The 17,201-nt window shown below is 50.9% G+C and overlaps 1 protein-coding gene across 3 annotated transcripts in view; it reads right to left on the reverse strand.

Annotated features, from left to right (window-relative positions):
- Window positions 1-17,201, reverse strand: part of YEATS2 (YEATS domain containing 2) — a 234,585-nt gene that overhangs the window by 202,174 nt on the left and 15,210 nt on the right. For all 3 annotated transcript variants that reach the window (XM_075340905.1, XM_075340906.1, XM_075340904.1), the window contains exon 4: window positions 11,132-11,224. In XM_075340905.1, the coding sequence (XP_075197020.1) occupies window positions 11,132-11,224 (93 nt within the window). The remainder of the gene's footprint in view (window positions 1-11,131; window positions 11,225-17,201) is intronic.

Below are 17,201 nucleotides of genomic sequence, written 5' to 3' on the forward strand. Positions count from 1 at the left end.
CTTGCTTTCAAAAAGGACTTGCTTCCTGCCATTATTCCATAAAGGCCAGATTTGTGAAGTAGACGGCGATTAGTTGTCCAGTGGGCAGGTTCTCACAGCTGAGCTGTGGATTTCTGCAGCTCCTCCAGAGTGACCATGGGCCTCTTGGCTGCTTCTCTATTAGTGCTCTCCTTGCTTGGTATGTCAGTTTAGGTGGACGGCCATGTCTTGGTAGGTTTGCAGTTGTGCCATACTTCTTCCATTTTTGGATGATGGATTGAACAGTGCTCAGTGAGATGTTCAGAGCTTGGGCTATTTTTTTTCCTTTAATAAGCTAACCCTGCTTAAGGCCCTGTGCGCACTAGAAAATGGAATTTTCTTAAGAAAATTCTGCAGGGTCTGAAAAATTACAGCACCCGCGGTAAAAAAACGCAGCAAACCGCACCCGAAAACTGCATGCGGTTTGCCGTGGTTTTATTGCGGTATTGCCGTGGATTGGTACATGTGTTTTAATGCATTCAATGCAATTAAAGCACATTGAAGAAAAGAAAAAAAGATAGATAGTAGATAGATAGATAGACAGATAGAAGAATAGATATAGGGATAGATAGATGAATAGATGACAGATCAATCAACAATCGACACACTGCAGTTCTCCCGAGCGATAGTGTGTTCACATTACCGGCTGTGAGAAATGCCCTGTGGTTACCTCTCTGCAGGCTCGTTGCGAGGCTGCATTCAGTACAGTGTCAGTCGCGGCTGGATGCAAGCGACGTGGAACCTCGGTGGATTACGCCGGACCTGTGTGTTTGGGGGTGTTAATAAAAGGGTGAAAGAGGGTCTTTTTGTGTTTTATTTAAAATAAAAGGATTTTTCGGTGTTTGTGTTTATTCACTTTACTTACGGGTTAATCGTGAAAGCTGTCACATAGACGCTGCCATGATTAAAGCCTGGACTTAATGGCAGCGCATCGCCGCCACTAACTCATTATTATCACGGCGACAGTCGCGCGGCACCTGCGGGCTGATATTCTCGGCTGCGGGAGGGGGGGGGGGGCGGACATTAACCCTGGCCCTCGCCCTCCCCAGCCTGAGAATACTGGGTCGCCGCTGTGTGTTTACCTCGGCTAGACGGTAAAAATACGTCGGAGCCCACTTTTTTTATTTTTATATGTCTGTTTGATTTCTGTGTGTATTCTGTCAGTGTCTGATATGTGTGTGTATTCTATATGTCTGTGTGTGTGATCTGTGTGTGTATTTTATATGTCTGTGTCTGTGTGTGAGTGTGATATTTGTGTGTGTATTCTATATGTCTGTGTGTGTGTGATGTGTGTGTGTTTATTCTCTGCTCAGCTTCCTCTTCCTGTCATAATGACATCACTTCCCTGCAAAAGGCAGGCAGTAAAGAACATTATGTCCCGAAAACGTGAAATACCGCTGGGAATACGCAATGAACCGCACAAAATTTGCTACCTGCGTTATTCCCTGCGGGATTTCACCATTACATTGCAGTCATATGGAGTGAAATCCCGCAGCGACGTGCGGAAAAGAAATGACATGCAATTGTTTTTGCTGCGGGAATCCCACAGCAAAACATGCAGCTGTCAAAATCCGCATAGTGCGCACAGGATTTTTTTCCCCATAGGTTTTGCTGGTGAATCACTGCAGAGATGTTATGAACATTTTCTGCAGCGAAACATGCAGCAAATCTGCAGGAAATCCGCGGCAAAAACCGGCAAGTGCGCACAGGGCCTTACTCTTCTCCACAACGTTATCCCTGACCTGTCTGGTGTGTTGATTTTCATGATGCTGTTGGGTCCCTAATGTTTTCATCTAACCTCTGAGGCCTTCACAACACAGCTGTAGTTATACTGAGAATAAATTACACACAGGTGGACTCAACTTACTTATTAGGTGACTTCTGGAGGCAATTGTTCATTCAGGATTGTATTTAGGGGTATCATAATTCAGGGGGCTGAATACAAATGCATATGACCATTTTCAGATTTATATTTTTAAAATATTTAGAAAACCATGTATCATTTCATTTAAACTTCATAAATACTTGTTAACAAGTGTTCGTATAATCACATAAAATTTCAATAAAATACAAAAAAAAAAAAAAAAAAAAAAAAAGACAGTTTGCACTCTGAAATGCTAAAGTATGAAAACTATGAATGTGTGAACATGGACCTGCATTACTGCTAAGGGAAATCTAAGAACCTACTCCACATTGAAGCCTCTCTCTGGGTTAAAAGTTAGAAGTAGGGTTCCTACTTGCCCATACACAGTAGGTTTTTTAACCCAGAGAAAGGCTTCAACATATCGGGTAGGTACCAAGTTACAAGATATGCCGTGACAACTGGGCAGATATACAAATGGCCGTTTTTATATGCTAAATATCTAATTTTTCTTAGATTTACCTTAGCAGTAATGCAGGTCCATGTTCACACATTCATAGTTTTCATACTTTAACATTTCAGAGTGCAAACTGTCTTTTTTTGTATTTTATGTCATGTTCAGAATCCCACAATGTCTGTCTGCTATTTCTTCCTTTTTCTCTACTCGATTCCTAAAACTGAACATGGACAAAACAGAATTCATCATCTTTCCTCCTCCTCACTCAACTCCCCCAACTGACCTATCCATCAATGTCAATGGCTGCTCACTTTCCCCAGTCCCACGTGCCTGGGAGTAACTCTAGACTCTGCTCTCTTCTTCAAGCCACACATCCAAGCCCTTTTCACCTCCTGCCGCCTCCAACTCAATATTTCCCGGATCCATACATTCCTTTCCCAAGAAGCTGCAAAGACCCTAGTACATGCCCTTATTATCTCTTGCCTGGATTATTGCAGCCTCCTGCTCTGTGTCCTCCCTTCTAACAATCTCGCACCCCTACAATCTATTCTAAACTATGCTGCCTGGCTAATCCACCTGTCCACCCCGCTACTCCCCGACCTCTCCTCTCTGCCAATCCCTTCACTGGCTTCCCAACGCCTCCAGTTCAAAACACTAACCATGCCATACAAAGCCATCCACAACCTGTCTGCTCCCTACATCTGTGACCTAGTCTCCCGGTACTTACCTGCACATAACCTTCGATCCTCACAAGATCTCCTTCTCTACTCTCCTCTCATCTCCTCTTTCCACCATCGAATCCAAGATTTCTCCCGTGCCTCCCCCATACTCTGGAATGCTCTGCCACAACTTATCAGTCTCTCGCCTACCTTGAAAAGCTTCAAAAGGAACCTAAAGACCCACCTCTTCCAACAAGCCTACAACCTGCCGTAACCCTCAGTCTGATATAGCGCCGCACGACCAGTTCTACCCTAACCTACTGTATCCTCACCTATCCCTTGTAGACTGTGAGCCCTCGCGGGCAGGGTCCTCTCTCCTCCTGTACCAGTTTGTGTCTTGTATGGTTTATGATTATTGTACTTGTCCCCATTATATATACCCCTTTCACATGTAAAGTGCCATGGAATTGATGGCGCTATAATAATAAATAATAGTAATAATAATGTTCAGTTATGCACCTGTTCACACTTCAGTTTGGTGAGTGCCGTCAGTCTTTTTGTGTATAAAATTTCAATAAAACGCCAATAAAGCGCCGGGTGTAACGTAAAAATCAGCAATCAACTAATAGGAAACACACAGAAGAAGGGAATTTTGTTTACTTACCGTAAATTCCTTTTCTTCTAGCTCCAATTGGGAGACCCAGACAATTGGGTGTATAGGCTATGCCTCCGGAGGCCGCACAAAGTATTACACTTAAAAGTGTTAAGCCCCTCCCCTTCTGCCTATACACCCCCCGTGCTCCCACGGGCTCCTCAGTTTTGGTGCAAAAGCAAGAAGGAGGAAAAAGAATTATAAACTGGTTTAAAGTAACTTCAATCCGAAGGAATATCGGAGAACTGAAACCATTCAACATGAACAACATGTGTACACAAAAAAACAGGGGCGGGCGCTGGGTCTCCCAATTGGAGCTAGAAGAAAAGGAATTTACGGTAAGTAAACAAAATTCCCTTCTTCTTTGTCGCTCCATTGGGAGACCCAGACAATTGGGACGTCCAAAAGCAGTCCCTGGGTGGGTAAAATAATACCTCGTAAGAGAGCCGTAAAACGGCCTCTTCCTACAGGTGGGCAACCGCCGCCTGAAGGACTCGTCTACCTAGGCTGGCATCCGCCGAAGCATAGGTATGCACCTGATAGTGTTTCGTGAAAGTGTGCAGGCTCGACCAGGTAGCCGCCTGACACCTGCTGAGCCGTAGCCTGGTGCCTCAAAGCCCAGGACGCGCCCACGGCTCTGGTAGAATGGGCCTTCAGCCCTGAGGGAACCGGAAGCCCAGCCGAACTGTAGGCTTCGAGAATTGGCTCCTTGATCCACCGAGCCAAGGTTGATTTGGAAGCCTGTGACCCTTTACGCTGGCCAGCGACAAGGACAAAGAGTGCATCCGAGCGGCGCAGGGGCGCCGTACGAGAAATGTAGAGTCTGAGTGCTCTCACTAGATCTAACAAGTGCAAATCCTTTTCACATTGGTGAACTGGATGAGGACAAAAAGAAGGTAAGGAGATATCCTGATTGAGATGAAAGGGGGATACCACCTTAGGGAGAAATTCCGGAACCGGACGCAGAACCACCTTGTCCTGGTGAAAAACCAGGAAAGGGGCTTTGCATGACAGCGCTGCTAGCTCAGACACTCTCCGAAGTGAAGTGACTGCTACTAGAAAAACCACTTTCTGCGAAAGGCGTGAGAGAGAAATATCGCTCATTGGCTCGAATGGTGGTTTCTGAAGAACCAGCAGCACCCTGTTCAGATCCCAGGGTTCTAACGGCCGCTTGTAAGGAGGAACGATGTGACAAACCCCCTGCAGGAACGTGCGTACCTGTGGAAGTCTGGCTAGGCGCTTCTGGAAAAACACAGAGAGCGCTGAGACTTGTCCCTTAAGGGAGCCGAGCGACAAACCCTTTTCCAGTCCAGATTGAAGGAAGGACAGAAAAGTGGGCAAGGCAAAAGGCCAGGGAGAAAAACCCTGAGCAGAGCACCACGACAGGAAAATTTTCCACGTCCTGTGGTAGATCTTGGCGGACGTTGGTTTCCTAGCCTGTCTCATAGTGGCAATGACGTCTTGAGATAACCCTGAAGACGCTAGGATCCAGGACTCAATGGCCACACAGTCAGGTTGAGGGCCGCAGAATTCAGATGGAAAAACGGCCCTTGAGATAGCAAGTCTGGTCGGTCTGGTAGTGCCCACGGTTGGCCGACCGTGAGATGCCACAGATCCGGGTACCACGACCGCCTCGGCCAGTCTGGAGCGACGAGGATGACGCGGCGGCAGTCGGCCCTGATCTTGCGTAACACTCTGGGCAACAGTGCCAGCGGAGGAAACACATAAGGGAGCTGAAACTGCGACCAATCCTGAACTAAGGCGTCTGCCGCCAGAGCTCTGGGATCTTGAGACCGTGCCATGAACGTCGGTACCTTGTTGTTGTGCCGGGACGCCATGAGGTCGACGTCCGGCACCCCCCAGCGGCAACAGATCTCCTGAAACACGTCCGGGTGAAGGGACCATTCCCCTGCGTCCATGCCCTGGCGACTGAGATAATCTGCTTCCCAGTTTTCCACGCCTGGAATGTGAACTGCAGAGATGGTGGAGGCCGTGGCTTCCACCCACATCAAAATCCGCCGGACTTCCTGGAAGGCTTGCCGACTGCGTGTGCCGCCTTGGTGGTTGATGTATGCCACCGCTGTGGAATTGTCCGACTGAATTCTGATCTGCTTGCCTTCCAGCCACTGCTGGAACGCTTTCAGGGCAAGATACACTGCCCGTATTTCCAGAACATTGATCTGAAGCGAGGACTCTTGCTGGGTCCACGTACCCTGAGCCCTGTGGTGGAGAAAAACCGCTCCCCACCCTGACAGACTCGCGTCCGTCGTGACCACCTCCCAGGATGGGGGTAGGAAGGATTTCCCCTTCGATAATGAAGTGGGAAGAAGCCACCACCGAAGGGAAGCTTTGGTCGCCTGAGAGAGGGAGACGTTCCTGTCGAGGGACGTCGGCTTCCTGTCCCATTTGCGTAGGATGTCCCATTGAAGAGGACGCAGGTGAAACTGCGCGAAAGGAACTGCCTCCATTGCTGCCACCATCTTCCCCAGGAAGTGCATGAGGCGCCTCAAGGGGTGTGACTGGCCTTGAAGGAGAGATTGTACCCCTGTCTGTAGTGACCGCTGCTTGATCAGCGGAAGCTTCACTATCGCTGAGAGGGTATGAAACTCCATGCCAAGGTATGTGAGCGATTGGGCCGGTGTCAGATTTGACTTTGGAAAATTGATGATCCACCCGAAACTCTGGAGAGTCTCCAGGGTAGCGTCGAGGCTGTGTTGGCATGCCTCTTGAGAGGGTGCCTTGATCAGGAGATCGTCCAAGTAAGGGATCACCGAGTGACCCTGAGAGTGGAGGACCGCTACTACAGTAGCCATAACCTTGGTGAAAACCCGTGGGGCTGTTGCCATGCCGAACGGCAGTGCCACGAACTGCAGGTGTTCGTTTTCTATGGCGAAGCGCAAGAAGCGCTGGTGCTCTGGAGCAATCGGTACGTGGAGATAAGCATCTTTGATATCGATCGATGCAAGGAAATCTCCTTGGGACATTGAGGCGATGACGGAGCGGAGGGATTCCATCCGGAACCGCCTGGTCGTTACGTGTTTGTTGAGAAGTTTCAGGTCCAGGACAGGACGGAAAGACCCGTCCTTCTTTGGGACCACAAACAAGTTGGAGTAAAAACCGTGGCCCTGTTGCTGAAGAGGAACAGGGACCACCACTCCTTCTGCCTTCAGAGTGCCCAGCGCCTGCAGAAGAGCCTCGGCTCGCTCGGGAGGCGGGGATGACCTGAAGAATCGAGTCGGGGGACGAGAGGTAAACTCTATCTTGTAACCGTGAGACAGAATGTCTCTCACCCAACGGTCTTTTACCCGTGGCAGCCAGGCGTCGCAAAAGCGGGAGAGCCTGCCACCGACCGAAGATGCGGAGTGAGGATGCCGAAAGTCATGAGGAAGCCGCTTTGGTAGCGGCACCTCCGGTGGCCTTTTTAGGACGTGACTTAGACCGCCATGCGTCAGAGTTCCTTTGATCTTTCTGAGGCCTTTTGGACGAGGAGAATTGGGACCTGCCCGCGCCCCGAAAGGACCGAAACCTCGACTGCCCCTTCCTCTGTTGGGGTATGTTCGGTTTGGGCTGGGGTAAGGATGTATCCTTTCCCTTGGATTGTTTGATGATTTCATCCAAACGCTCGCCAAACAATCGGTCGCCAGACATTGGCAAACTGGTTAAGCGCTTTTTGGAAACAGAATCTGCCTTCCATTCCCGTAGCCACAAGGCCCTGCGGAGTACCACCGAATTGGCGGCTGCAACCGCCGTACGGCTCGCAGAGTCCAGGACAGCATTAATAGCGTAAGACGCAAATGCCGACGTCTGAGTGGTTATGGACGCCACCTGTGGCGCGGACGTGCGTGTGGCTGCGTCAATTTGCGCTTGACCTGCTGAGATATATGCCGATATGCCGCCCATACGGCTGCGAACGCTGGGGCAAAAGAAGCGCCGATAGCTTCATAGATGGATTTCAACCAGAGTTCCATCTGCCTGTCAGTGGCATCTTTGAGTGAAGCCCCATCTTCCACTGCAAGTATGGATCTAGCTGCCAGTCTGGAGATTGGAGGATCCACTTTGGGACACTGAGCCCAACTTTTGACCACGTCAGGGGGAAAAGGATAACGTGTATCCTTAAGGCACTTAGAAAAACGCTTATCTGGACAAGCATGGTGATTCTGGACTGCCTCTCTGAAATCAGAGTGGTCCAGAAACATACTCTGTGTACGCTTGGGAAACCTGAAACGGAATTTCTCCTGCTGAGAAGCTGACTCCTCCACCGGAGGAGCTGAGGGAGAAATATCCAACATACGATTGATGGACGCAATAAGGTCATTCACTATGGCGTCCCCGTCCGGAGTATCAAGATTGAGAGCGGCCTCAGGATCAGAATCCTGATCAGCTGTCTCCGCATCATCAACCAGAGATTCCCCCCTCTGAGACCCTGCACAATATGATGATGTCGAGGGAAAATCTAAGCGAGCTCGCTTAGTCGGTCTGGGGCTGGGGTCTGTGTCAGAACCCTCAGCCTGGGATCCATGAGATACCCCGGGAGGACATTGTTGGTCCAGCTGAGGTGGGCCAGGGAACAAAGATTCAACAGAGTCCCTGTGCTGAGATACCGGCCTGGACTGCAAGGCTTCTAGTATCTTAGCCATAGTCTCAGAGAGTTTTGCAAACTCCGTCCCCGTCACCTGAACAGTGTTAGCAGGTGGCTCCCCCTGGGCCCCTCTTAGCAGAGGCTCCGGCTGAGTAAGTGCCACAGGGGCCGAACAGTGCACACAATGAGGGTCAGTGGAACCTGCCGGTAGCGGGGTCGTACATGCGGCGCAGGCAACATAATAAGCCTGTGTTTTGGCACCCCTGCCTTTCGTGGGCGCCATGCTATTATCTTCCCTGAGTAACACAATAGGGTATATAGCCAGAAATCAACTGTGCACCATACAGTGTAAAACATATATACCATAAACATATAATGTTACACTACTGCACAATGGGGCTAGCACCACAGGTGCTGCTTACCACCCGCCTAAAGCGGTTGTGAGGCCACCAGAGTCCCTGCCTGGGTCTCCCAGACTTTGTCCCCCTCTGCAGCGTCCGAGGAGCTGACAGGAATGGCTGCCGGCGTCCTGAGGAGAGGAGGGAGCCGTGGGCGTGACCCAGAAAGAGCGGGAACTGGTGCCCGCACTGTGCACAGTGAGAGGGGTGGAGTATGCAAAGCATGCTCCAGCCCTCAGTGCTGCTCGTTCTGTGCAGCGTCCCGCCCTTCCCCTGCCTGTCAGGGCTGTGGGCGGGAGGAAAGGAAACTAGGCCGCAAAAAGCCGGGGACTCTAGTAATAAACGCGGCCGCCGTAAAAGCGCGGCCGGCGTGAAAGTCCCCGGCGCACTACAAGTCCCAGCCGCGCCGCAGTGTTTCCATGGCCGCGGCGGTCAGTGCGGCAGTCCCTATACATAAACACACTCAGCAACGCTGAGTGTGTAATGGCACATATTAACCCGGTCAGCGCCGTGGTCCCCGGTGCACTAGCACACCCAGCAAAGCTGGAGTGTTGCTGTGCGCTGTCCCCACAGGGATACAGAGTACCTCCAAGTAGCAGGGCCATGTCCCTGAACGATACCCGGCTCCTATCCAGCAGGCTCCACAGGAGTTGTGGATGAAGCACGGTCTCAGTGCCTGGAGACCGATAGGATCCCACTTCACCCAGAGCCCTGAGGGGGATGGGGAAGGAAAACAGCATGTGGGCTCCAGCCTCCGTACCCGCAATGGATACCTCAACCTTACAACACCACCGACAAGAGTGGGGTGAGAAGGGAGCATGCTGGGGGCTCTATATGGGCCCACTTTTCTTCCATCCGACATGGTCAGCAGCTGCTGCTGACCAATCTGTGGAGCTGTGCGTGCGTGTCTGACCTCCTTCGCACAAAGCAAAAAACTGAGGAGCCCGTGGGAGCACGGGGGGTGTATAGGCAGAAGGGGAGGGGCTTAACACTTTTAAGTGTAATACTTTGTGCGGCCTCCGGAGGCATAGCCTATACACCCAATTGTCTGGGTCTCCCAATGGAGCGACAAAGAAAAACAAAATTCCAGCACTTCCTGAAGAGTCTTCATCTTGAAAAAGGCACTGTGCCATTGTGTGCACATGTACCCTTAGAGTAGTCAGACTGTGGAATTCCATTCTATCAGTAGTAATGGCAGATATCAAAAATTAAAAAAAATAAATAAATAAGCTAGATGCTGATCTATTAACAAACGCAATTGAGGTAAATAAATAATGAATCATTTTTACACCTTATTTAAATATTTTTTTTTTCTACATCACTGTATGAAAACAAGTTTGAAACTCCTCCAATTTTCACACTGGCTCCTAAGCCTAGACTTCCGGTTCTACAGAGCAGCCATATAGACATACAGAAATAAACAAACTCACTGACTTCTACAGGAGCTTTCTAGGCCTGCTGTAATCTGGCCATCAGCCATTGTGCAAGGAGGGGAGCTGTGATCATCACACGGGATGAATTTTGTATTCTACAGTATATAGAGGGGATACCTTTCATTATAATCCTGTCTGTGATAATAATGAGATTGCTGAAAAGTTCTGTGCAGAACAGGAAGTTACAGTCTGACATACAACCTTGTGGACAGTTTGACAATTGCTACATTTGTGATTGTTTTATATTTTTTATACACATGAAGCTATGAAAAGTACAAGTTAAAAATATTACCATATTATAAAATACATTTTAAATAAAACCCTAATTTAGTCAATGAGTCGTTTTCTGGTGATATATACTGATTGACGATTTCTCAATGTAGGAAACCATCTTTTTCTATGATGCCAAATCAACACGAAGGCCGCGTTCACACAGTTTGTCCACATTCTTTTTGTGGAGGTCGTCTGAGCTATAGCTTGTTTGTTCAAACGTAATAAGAATATCTGTGTATATAAATAATCAAAATGTAGATGTAGTTGCATAATTATCTGTCTGTCTATGTAGCCATCGCATAGACCCATAATATAATTTAAAGTTGTATAGTCATGAAGGGGTTACCAAGAATAAGAACAAATGTACAACTGATGAAAGTCTCTTAATGATGAGTAAAAGTCTTATCAGTAGCTTCACACAGAAAGAATGTGCAAGAAAAAACAATGTGCTGTGAGAAATTAAGGAGTGGAAAACTCCCTGTTTAGCTTCAAGGTTATTGATGCATATTGTATAATTGGATCTATCTAATACACGGGTCAGTTGGTGATGCTGGCTCAAGGAGAACATGTCTTATGTATTCATTGTCTGATACATTGATATATCGGCACTGGTATACAGCTAATATGGCACCGTCTCTGTATATCCCAAACGAAGACTCCATTAGCAGTCTTCACCCAAATTCCTCCCTTGACATTGTGAAATCAGTAAATGTAGCCGACAACCATAGGAATCAAGAATGTGATAATTATGCAGGATAATGTGAGGAATCGCAGCCACGAGGCACAGGCAGGCGGTTTTACCTCTGGTACTTTACTGACTCCCGCAGAGGCATAGTAATTGGCCACGATGTACGCTCGAAGTTTATCCATCATACGTCGCGCTTCAGTCAAACGCTGTTTCAGAAAATAGCGAGAAAGAATAAAAGATTTAATGTCATTACATCACTGACGAGAAAAGATTCAAGAAAGCAAGAACACAAGACATCAGGACATGATAGAGAGGAATCTCTTGTATAAGACCTGCCCCTGTATTATATGGTTGGCGCCGTTCCTTCCAGCCATGCACGGCGTTCCTCTGCCTCTCGTAACAATGTGATTACTGTGATGTTGTATTTCATAGGGGCTGTCACTATGAGACAAGATATTGGGTCTCATACCCTGTTCCTAAAGAAGGGAATTTTGTTTACTTACCGTAAATTCCTTTTCTTCTAGCTCCTATTGGGAGACCCAGACAATTGGGTGTATAGCTTCTGCCTCCGGAGGCCACACAAAGTATTACACTTTAAAAAGTGTAACCCCTCCCCTCTGCCTATACACCCTCCCGTGGACCACGGGCTCCTCAGTTTTGGTGCAAAAGCAGGAAGGAGGAAACTTATAAATTGGTCTAGAGTAAATTCAATCCGAAGGATGTTCGGAGAACTGAAGACCATAACCCAAAAGAACAACCAGCCCAAAGGGCACAGGGGTGGGTGCTGGGTCTCCCAATAGGAGCTAGAAGAAAAGGAATTTACGGTAAGTAAACAAAATTCCCTTCTTTGTCGCTCCATTGGGAGACCCAGACAATTGGGACGTCCAAGAGCAGTCCCTGGGTGGGTAAAAGAATACCTCAATAAGAAGAGCCGAAAACGGCCCCCTTTTACAGGTGGACAACCGCCGTCTGAAGGACTCGCCTACCTAGACTGGCGCTGCCGAAGCAAAGGTATGCCCTTGATAGTGCTTCGTGAAAGTGTGCAGACTAGACTACGTAGCTGCCTGACACAGCTGCTAAACCGTTGCCCGGTGCCGCAATGCCCAGGACGCACCTACAGCTCTGGTAGAATGGCCTTTCAGCCCTGAAGGCAGCGGAAGGCCCGAAGAACGGTAGGCCTCGAGAACCGGTTCCTTGATCCACCGAGCCAAGGTCGACTTTGAGGCCTGAGAGTCCATACGCTGGCCAGCGACAAGGACAAAAAGCGCATCTGAACGGCGCAGGGGCGCCGTGCGAGACACGTAGAACTGAAGTGCTCTCACTAGATCCAAAGAGTGCAAAACCTTTTCACACTGGTGAATTGGATTAGGGCAACAGGAAGGCAAGGAGATATCCTGATTTAGATGAAAAGGAGATACCACCTTAGAGAGAAATTCCGGGACAGGATGAAGAACCACCTTATCCTGGTGGAAAACCAGGAAGGGAGCCTTGCATGACAGCGCTGCAAGCTCAGACACTCTCTGAAGAGATGTGACTGTCCCTAGGAAGGCCACCTTCTGCGAAAGACGGGAGAGACATCCCGCAGCAGCTCAAAAGGCGGCTTTTGAAGAGCCGTCCGGACTCTGCTAAGATCCCAGGGTTCCAACGGACGTTTGTAAGGTGGGACCATGTGGCAGACCCCCTGCAGGAACGTGCGGACCTGCGGAAGCCTGGCTAGACGCTTTTGAAAGAAAAACACGGAGAGCGTGGATACTTGGCCCTAGAGAGAGAGCCGAGGGACAAACCCTTGTCCATTCCAGATTGTGGGAATGAAAGGAATGTGGGTAAGGCAAACGGCCATGGAGGAAAGCCGTTCTCAGCGCACCAGGATAGAAAGACTTGCCAAGACCTGTAATAGATCTTGGCGGACGTTGGCTTCCTAGCTTGTCCCGTGGTGGCAATGACATCCTGAGATAACCCTGAAGACTCTAGGAGTCAGGGACCAATGGCCACCTAGTCAAGTTGAGGGCCACAGAATTCAGATGGCAAAAAACGTGCCTTGTGACAGCAAGTCTGGGTGGTCTGGAAGTGCCCACGGTTGACCCACCATGAGATGCCACAGATCCGGATACCACGACCGTCTCGGCCAGTCTGGAGCGACGAGAATGGCGCGACGGCAGTCGGACCTGATCCTGCGTAGTACCCTGGGCAGCATCGCCAGAGGGGGAAAACACATAAGGCAGTCGAAACTGCGACCAATCCTGGACTAAAGCGTCCGCTGCCAGAGGTCTGTGAACCTGAGACCGTGCCATGAAGGCCGGGACCTTGAGAGATCGACGTCCTGCGTTCCTCAGGGGCGATGGATCTCTCGAAGCACTTTTGGGTGCAGAGACCATTCCCCCGCGTCCATGCCCTGATGACTGAAAAAAAACTGCTTCCCAGTTTTCTACGCCCGGGATGTGAACTGCGGAGATGGTGGAGCCTGTGGTTTCCACCCACTGCAGAATCCGCCGGACTTCCTGGAAGACTTGACGACTGCAAGTGCCGCCTTGGTTCGCGAACGGCACTGCCTCCATAGCTGCAACCATCTTCCCCAGGAAGTGCATGAGGCGCCTTAAGGGGTGTGACTGACTCCGAAGAAGTAATTGCACCCCCGCCTGCAGAGAAAGCTGTTTGTCCCTGGAGAGTCGCCAGAGCGACGTGTTGACACGCCACCTGAGAAGGGGCCCAGAGGTTCTGAAGAAACGAGCCGCAGGACGAGAACTGAACTCTATCCTGTAACCATGAGACAGAATGTCTCTCACCCATCGGTCTTGAACTTGTGGCCACCAGGCGCCGCCGAAGCGGGAGAGCCTGCCACCGACCGGGGATGCGGCTAGGGTAGGCCGAGAGCCATGAGGAGGCCGTTTTGGAGGCAGTGCCTCCTGCGGCCTATTGGGGTCGTGACGTGGGCCGCCACGCATATGAGTTCCTCTGGCCTTTCTCCGGCCTGTTGGACGAAGAAGAATGTGGCTTGGCGGAGGGACGAAAGGACCGAAACCTCGATTGGATTTTTCTTTGCTGAGGTCTCTTAGGTTTGGACTGGGGTAAGGAGGAGACCTTTCCCTTGGATTCCTTAATAATATCATCCAATCGTTCGCCAAATAAACGGTCGCCAGAAAAAGGCAAACCAGTTAAGCCGAGTCTGGTTCCATTTCGCGCAGCCACATGGCCCTGCGAACTGCCACGGAGTTAGCATATGCTACAGCCGTGCGGCTAGTGGAGTCCAGGACGGCGTTCATAGCGCAGGACGAAAAAGCTGATGCCCGAGAGTCAAAGACGGAACATGCGGAGCAAAATTCCATGTGACAGCATTAAACTCCTTCAGACAAGCCTAGATTGCTTGGAGAGCCCACACGGCTGCAAAGGCTGGGGCGAAAGACGTGCCCGTGGCCTCATAGATAGACTTCACCAAGAGCTCTATCTGTCTGTCAGTGGCATCCTTCAGGGATGAGCCATTTGCAACAGACACAACGGACCTAGCAGCCAATTTGGAGACTGGAGGATCCATCTTGTGAGAATGAGCCCAACTCTTAACGACTTCATATGGAAAGGGGTAACGCGTGTCAGTGTGACGTTTAACCCAACGCTTGTCCGGGACCGCTCCGGGTTTCTGGACAGCATCCCTGAAGTTAGAGTGATCAAAAAACGTATTGCGTGTACGTTTGGGGAACCGAAACTGGAGTTTCTCCTGCTGAGAAGCCGACTCCTCTACAGGAGGAGAGCGAACCAGCACCTGGATGATGGACTAGATAAGATCCTTTACTAAGGCGTCCCCCTCAGGAGTATCAAGGTTAAGGTTGAAGTCAGGGGCAGAGCCCTGAGCTCCCCCGTCCGCCTCGTCTTCCTGAGAGTCCTCAAGCTGGGATCCCTAGCAGCGTGAGGAAGTCGGGGAAGAGTCCCAGCGAGACCGCGTAGCCGGTCTTGGACTGCGGTCCGGGCAGGAGTTCTCCGCCTGAGACCTAGGGCTTAACCTGGGGGCGCGCTGCGGCGCTAACCAAGCGGGGCCTGGATGAGACAAGCTAACAGGGCCAGGGCCTGTGAAAGGTCCAGTCTGGACTGCAATGCCTCAAGGAGCTTAGAAGACCATTTGATCATATGAAAATGACTGAGGGCCAACACCGGTGACTCTGTCCCTGCAGCCTGCTCAGGGGGAGCAGGGGGGTCTACATGAGCCGAGGGGTCCACCAGTGCCCGAGGCTCCGGCTGAGCAAGCTAGGCAGGAGTCGAGCATTGCTCACAGTGAGGGTAGGTGGATCCCGCGGGTAACATAACCCCACAGGAGGTACAGACCGCGAGAAAAACCTGTGCCTGTTGTCTCCTAGGAGACTGACCACTGAAGGTAAATGCGAACAAAGGGTATACAGTCTGTCCGAACAGAAATATATATAATATATACATATGTATCCAGCACCCTAGGGGGACCAGCAGCGGGTGCTGTGTTCACCCTGAGCTCCCCTGAGAAGCACCCACCGGCAGAATGCCAGAAAATGGCCGCCGGAGCTCTCAGGGGAGGAGTGGGGCCGAGGGCGGCGCCAGCAAAGAGCGGGAGTCTGGGTTCCCCACAGTGGTCAGTGAGGGGGGAGGAAGACATGCAGGATGTTCCAGCCCTCACATCCCACGTCATGTCGGTAATCCCGCCCTTACCCCTGACAGGCAGGCCTGGGGGCGGGATTTTCGCGACTAGGCCGCGGTGAAGCCGGGGACTAAATTTGAGGCCGCGCCCGACCAGCAGGCCCGGTCGGCGCGGAAGTCCACCTGCCTCCTCAGTTTTACAACTACCGCGGCTTCCGGGAAGAAGGTGCGCTCCCTGTACAGTCCCCAATGGGGACACAGAGTACCTTTAAGTAGCAGGGCCCGGTCCCTGGGGTTGAAGAGGCTCTGGTCCGGCAGGTTCCACCAGGGGCTGCGGATGGAGCACGGTCCCAGCAAATGGATGACCGCTCAGGTCCCACATCTCCCAGCCGCATAAGGGATGGTGAAGGAGACGGCCTGTGGCTCCAGCCTCCGTACCCGCAATGGGTACCGTCTGGGGTCCCCACAGTGGCCAGTGAGGGGGGAGGAAGACATGCAGGATGCTCCAGCCGTCACATTCGACATCATGTCGGTAATCCCGGCCTTACCCCTGACAGGCAGGCCCAGGGGCGGGAGTTTCGCGACTAGGCCGCGGTGAAGCCGGGGACTAAATTTGAGGCCGCGTCCGACAAGCAGGCCCGGTCGGCGCGGAAGTCCACCTGCCTCCTCAGTCTTACGACTACCGCGGCTTCCGGGAAGAAGGTGCGCTCCCTGTACAGTCCCCAATGGGGACACAGAGTACCTTTAAGTAGCAGGGCCCGGTCCCTGGGGTTGAAAAGGCTCCGGTCCGGCAGGTTCCACCAGGGGCTGCGGATGGAGCACGGTCCCAGTAAATGGATGACCGCTCAGGATCCCACTTCTCCCAGAGCCGCATTGTCAGGTTTCCAGGTTTTCCAGTTCTCTTTTGACAAAAGCTTGCCCTCGGTTAACATGGAGTTTACTGTTCTGTTGCCCTACTTCCTGTCCAGCTGCTTAAAAGACCGCCTCTAAGCCTAGTCCAGTGCCTGAGTATACTGCTTGCTGTGTGCTCCTGCCTTGCTGCTTCTATTTCCTGATTGCCTTTGGATCCTCCTGAAAGAATACCGACCGACCCTGGACCATACCCGGTTTCTTCAAGCTGTGCCTGGACTCCGTCTGCCGTCTGTGTTCAGCACTTCTGCCCGGTTTCCTCCCGGTTTGTAACCACTCTGGACTATCATCCCGTACGGACACTCCTGGACTTTACCACTTGCCCCTTGTGTCCCGGCTGCTGCGCATTTAGGCCTTCCGGGGTGATTGCCGGACAGTCCCTGTATAGGGGTTCGCTCTGGTGGTCTCCCTGGGGGAGTCCGGTGCGTGGCCCCGGGAATTCCCTTCGCTCCGTTTCGGGAAAGTATTTCGTGCGTTTGTTCTGCTGTGTTTGTTCCGTTCTGTACCTACCGTGGTTACATATTATAAACATCTTGTACCACAAACTCGTCTCTGGTTGTCATTGCCCTAACGCTATCGAAATCCTCAGAACATACAATAGTATTACATTATACTCAGGCCATAAGAGGATTTCGCTGGGGCAATGACTGAGACACGAGTAGATCAGCTCTTTTCCATGAT

The sequence above is a fragment of the Anomaloglossus baeobatrachus genome, chromosome 3, assembly GCF_048569485.1.
Source record: "Anomaloglossus baeobatrachus isolate aAnoBae1 chromosome 3, aAnoBae1.hap1, whole genome shotgun sequence".
NCBI lineage: Eukaryota > Metazoa > Chordata > Amphibia > Anura > Aromobatidae > Anomaloglossus > Anomaloglossus baeobatrachus.